Source organism: Saccostrea cucullata, unplaced genomic scaffold, assembly GCF_032062105.1.
Source record: "Saccostrea cucullata isolate Sc308-1 unplaced genomic scaffold, CSIRO_AGI_Scuc_v1 ctg361, whole genome shotgun sequence".
Taxonomy (NCBI): Eukaryota; Metazoa; Mollusca; class Bivalvia; order Ostreida; family Ostreidae; genus Saccostrea; species Saccostrea cuccullata.
In genome coordinates, this window is record NW_026930986.1 from 93,368 (window position 1) to 98,242 (window position 4,875).

The 4,875-nt window shown below is 29.6% G+C and overlaps 1 protein-coding gene across 1 annotated transcript; it reads right to left on the bottom strand.

Annotated features, from left to right (window-relative positions):
- Nucleotides 1-2,713: 2,713 nt before the first annotated feature.
- Nucleotides 2,714-4,325, bottom strand: LOC134230878 (uncharacterized). The gene is made up of 3 exons (XM_062712740.1): nt 3,885-4,325; nt 3,717-3,766; nt 2,714-3,614 (listed from the first exon to the last, which is right to left on the bottom strand). The coding sequence occupies exons 1-3, from the start codon at nt 4,064-4,066 to the stop codon at nt 3,208-3,210; spliced, it is 639 nt and encodes a 212-aa protein (XP_062568724.1). The 5' UTR covers nt 4,067-4,325; the 3' UTR covers nt 2,714-3,207.
- Between the last annotated feature and the right edge of the window lie 550 nt (nt 4,326-4,875).

Below are 4,875 nucleotides of genomic sequence, written 5' to 3' on the forward strand. Positions count from 1 at the left end.
GTGCTCCTATTTTGTACTGTTTTATAGACTTTTGATCTCGAATACTGTTTGTTATCTGTATAGGTTTCATTCATGATATAGTAACTTCGAACATTTTTTTTTAAAATGATCAGACATACTTGTATATGAATTTCTTGAGAGTAAACAAATAAGACCATATTAGATGTTTCATCTATGGAATTAATTAACACCGTATTTTATGCTACAAAGAACTAAAAAAGTACCAATCGTGTTAAAAAACAACTTCGTAAGTAAAAATACTTGAATATAATTTCTTTAAGGTAGGATTCTTCTCTGGTGTCTGACTAGATGAAATATTTAAAGTACAATTCCTTATATGTCTTATATATTTAGGTGTAAGAGATTAAAAATACCATATTTTTCTTTCCTCAGCACAACTGTACAACTTTCAAAGAAAATAGTAAAACGCATTTGAAAACTAACAGGGACTATATTTTTGGCGGAATTGTGGCGTATGAAAATATATGCTTTTCTGCCTCTCAAAATTATCATAGAAAAATGAATGAAATTATAGTTTTTACACAATCAAAGACTTGAAGAATTTTTTAAATGTAAGTTTATTTAATAATAAGGGACTAAAGTTCCTTAAATATCGATAAATATGATTTTTCAAACAGAATAGAACTATGTTAGCTTTTAGAACCTTCAATCCGAGTACAGATTTGAGCTAAAAATCCGTAAAATGTATTTTTTCTCTCTTGATAAACGATCAAAAGTTTTTGTTTTTATATCATTTTGTATCTTTATGTGACAACTTTACCATAGTGAAAATGAGAAAAATTTAAATATAGGAAGCATATAAAAATAACTAATATATCCTAAAAATTCAAGAAAAGTAGAGAAAATTCGGATTGGCCAATATCCATTTTAGTTAAATTATCTATGTTAATTTGGTAATATCATCTTACAGATTCTTAATGGTAGTATCTTTTTATGCAAAAAGAAAAACATTCAATCTTTTTAAATACAAGTAGGGATCGTATAATTGGACACAGCATTTTTTTCTATTTTTAATGTCCAGGAAAACGGTAATGACCTTGACCTGACGTAATCTCTAATATAAAACGGTCAAATTTAATTTCAATGATACCATCACATAGTGATATTGTCTTCTTGATTCTGTGTACATTTCATTAATTTTTAGATACAAAAAAATATGAGAAAAATCCTACCTTAAATCAGAATAATACATATTAAAACTTGTTTATTTCCATTGTAATAAACAGCAACATGATAACCATTCAATTAAAAGTTAACAAATAAAACGTATGGAGTCCAAAAAAGTGGGAAAAGGCAGGGTTAGATTAAGTAAAGTAAACTTTGAAATTGGAGTTTTTAACTTTAATATTGTTATAGCCACCCTGAAATTTGTATAAAAAAAAAAAAAAAAAAAAAAAAAAAAAAAAAAAAAAAAGAAAGAAAAGAAAGAAAAAAAAAGAAAAAAAAGAAAAAAAACAGAATCTTTGATATTCCACCATTGAAGTTGAAAAAAACCCTGATAAAAGTTCAAATTTCCAGTTTTAAAGTTGGAAAACTAAAGTTAAATTTAAAATAATTGAGTTTTTTAAAGCTGGAATCTGGAATTACAAATTACAAAATCGAAAAGCCAACTTAAAAGTTAAAATTTCAAAATTGAATGTTGGAAAAGCCAAGATTTAAGTTGGAAAAGCAAACTTTTAACTGAAATTGCCAACTTAAAGAAAAATATTACTTGGCACTAATACACTTCCTTAAATGTCGAGTAAGTCAGAACAAGTGCTTTCTCTTTCTCTCTCTCTCTCTCTTTTTTTTTTTTGGGGGGGGGGGGTAGGGTTATGAGTGAATTCTGCTTCATACAAATACAAAAAAGTTTACTAAGGGGAGCAGTTGGTATCCATGAGAATTCCAACAGATTTTTGGAAGACATGATCTCCACAAACTACATAGATATATTATTGATAAGAAATTCCAGCATCTTTTTATTATCAACTTCAGATTACTTTTATTTACAATCAGAATAGTTTTGACAAAATCATTTTGGCAAATGACCAATGCAGAGTAAGTAAACTTAAAAGTTTCATGTTTATTGGAAAAGCAGCTGTCTATAATATCAAAAAGCCCTAACTTTAATTCATCATCTGCTTTGAGTCATTCAAATAAAAATGTGAAAATGCTTAATATAGCATACATAACACAAATCAATTTATATAACTTGTTTTAAGGGATTTAGTCAAGGGATTTTTATCATTCTCGAAAAAAAAGAAGATGATGGAAAGCCTCTTATTTAAAACAGCCGGTTAGCCTAAGTGATAAATCATAAGGCAAAGGATCTAAAAAAGAATGATGGCATTTAACTTTTAATTTAATTCATATATTAAAATTTTCCAAATCGAAGTCCAAAAAATATAAACGCAAAACTATATGAAACTGATTCAGGCAATAAATAGATTTTTTTTATCTATAGATATTTGAGACAATAATATGGATGTTTTCCATGTTTGACGTACGCGCATTGATGAATATTTCTGTCGAAGTTTGCAAAAAAAACGTTTTAACAAAGTGAAAATACAATATACATGTAAATAATTTTCCACTTATTACAGGTCCACTGAAACATACTTTAACTGACATAAAGATTGCGCATTATTAACCCATTAAAATATAACACAATAACAACAACAACAACAACAACAACAACAACAACAATAACAAAGAAATGTATATTGCTTTATTAATAAGTAGTGTTTGTGTTAAGTACATATCAATTTTGAGTAGTGCATTTGAAAGAAGAATGAAAACATCAAATTCAAAACCGGCATTCCACTTTCCTAGCCAGCTGTAAATTTTTAATTATACTGTATACATGTACATTGTTATTTTCACCCCGCTTATTTTCGCCCTTTCAATCTTGCAAACAATTTTGCCCCATCTTAAAGTCGCCCAGTTACACTTTTGTTTAAGACATGATACTGAATTCTTTGAATTCGCCCTGTTTTTAATTCGCCCAACCGAGGTAAGGGCGAAAGGGACGAAAATAAAAAAATCCCTGGATAAGTAATTCATCAATGGTAGTATACCTTTCTAACCAATTTTTAAAGTGAAGCAATCTTATAGTTTAATTTTTCTGTATTCACATGTTATTTTGTATTCAGGAGAATTATAACGACTTATACGATTAACACGTTGATATTATAATGTATCTGGTTTTCAGTTCCATGTCTCTCTCTGATCAAAAGAGTCTCCCTCGTGGTCTATGTCATCATACATTGTGACGTCATAGTTGTCCACTGAACTGTGTTCGATGCCAACGCTTTTTTCTCTTTGCGAGTCTGAGGATGAACGAATGCAAAGAGTGTTATCGTAGGCGTCTTCTAGTCCTATACACATGCTGTATGGGGTATTAAGGTCTCGAAGCGTTTGTTTTTCTTTATAAATGTAGGAATTGCTACTTTGTAAAGTATTCGATCTTCCGTATTCTTGGTTTGATGTTTCGGGAATCAATGTATTGTCATACGTCATATCGTTTTGTTGTATACCCCTAAAAGGTTTCCTGTTTGGACGTACCACAGCGGCATATATATCTGAGGTACTTGTACCTCTCTCTCCATTGTCATCTCCCAAAAAAAAAAGGAAAAACAGTTTCATCTTCATTTTGTTTTTATTACATTTAATCTTTTTACTGAAAATAAAAAAGCAAACCATTTTCACAAACATACCTTGTGTAGAATTGTTGGCTTTTGAAATTTCAATGTGTTTTCTTTTTAACCTAAGACAAAAGATATTTTTATAAATAAATAAAATATATTTGTTTTGTCAATATAAAAGCTTTTTAAACTTTAATATATTTTCATAAAATTTACAAAGCATTGACATATAAAACAAACCTGTAAGCGATTCCTAGAGCTATTAAAACCAATAAAACTATGACAGAAAGCAAGGCGGATAAAACGTGTGGAAAAGCCCTCTCTGGTCCGCGTTTTTCGTTTGGCTGTACCACTGAAATTTTTGGTAGTCGATACAAAAAAAAAAATAGTATGAGCAGTAAGATACATATATTCAAATTCATTCACACCTGCTCTGAGCATTTACATATAATGAGACTTTACTATACCCGGTGTAGGTGATAGACAACCCCAAACTTTATCACAATGTCTAGCATCACAGGTGCACTTCTCGTTACACTGTTTTCCGTAATATCCACGTGGACATTCCCTACTGCAGTTCACACCGTACCGTCCTACACACTCTTTAAAATGTTATATGTAAATGTTATACCACATTTAAAAAGGAACTACTTGCTTAAATTCAAAGTCAAGCATTTCCCCAAAAGAAATGAAATATCTAATGTTCACAAGAATTATACAGTCATAAAGTTTTGATATAAACATTGATGATATTTGATAAGATGATATTAATTATAATAATGAAAACCATATGTTTAATATACTTGTTACAGAAAAACAAAGAAAAACGGATGGTTAATTTTGTCTTAAAAGTCTACCAAGATCAGTTTTTCGTTTGAAGAAAACTATCAACTGTGTAATTACTCTTGCATCTATGCTTGGCCTGTAAATACATGTAGTTTGTACAGCAATAAGAACCATTGCTGTAAAATAAATGCAGGGTGTTTATGAAATGGCAGAATTCAGCATTTTATTGTTCATCCTTGAAATTTAGTCGGTAAAATTAAATTTACTTAACTACACATCGGTCCACCTTAGCATTATAAATGTAGTTTGTGCAACACTTCGTATAATTCCTGAAATAGCGAAGTAAACTTCATTCAGTCATGAAAATGTGCAAGTAAAGGTAACATGGTTATAAAAAGCACATACTTATCATCCAAACAAATCGCATTTCCGTTCATGGCAGCAT

Excerpts from the sequence above, each read along its gene's own strand:
- LOC134230878 (XM_062712740.1), bottom strand. The coding sequence starts at position 4,066 with ATGAATTTGAATATATGTATCTTACTGCTCATACTATTTTTTTTTTTG. Across the intron at positions 3,767-3,884 it reads GCTCTAGGAATCGCTTACAG|GTTAAAAAGAAAACACATTG; the intron begins GTTTGTTTTATA and ends CTTTTGTCTTAG. Across the intron at positions 3,615-3,716 it reads AGCCAACAATTCTACACAAG|ATGACAATGGAGAGAGAGGT; the intron begins GTATGTTTGTGA and ends TTTTTTTGGGAG.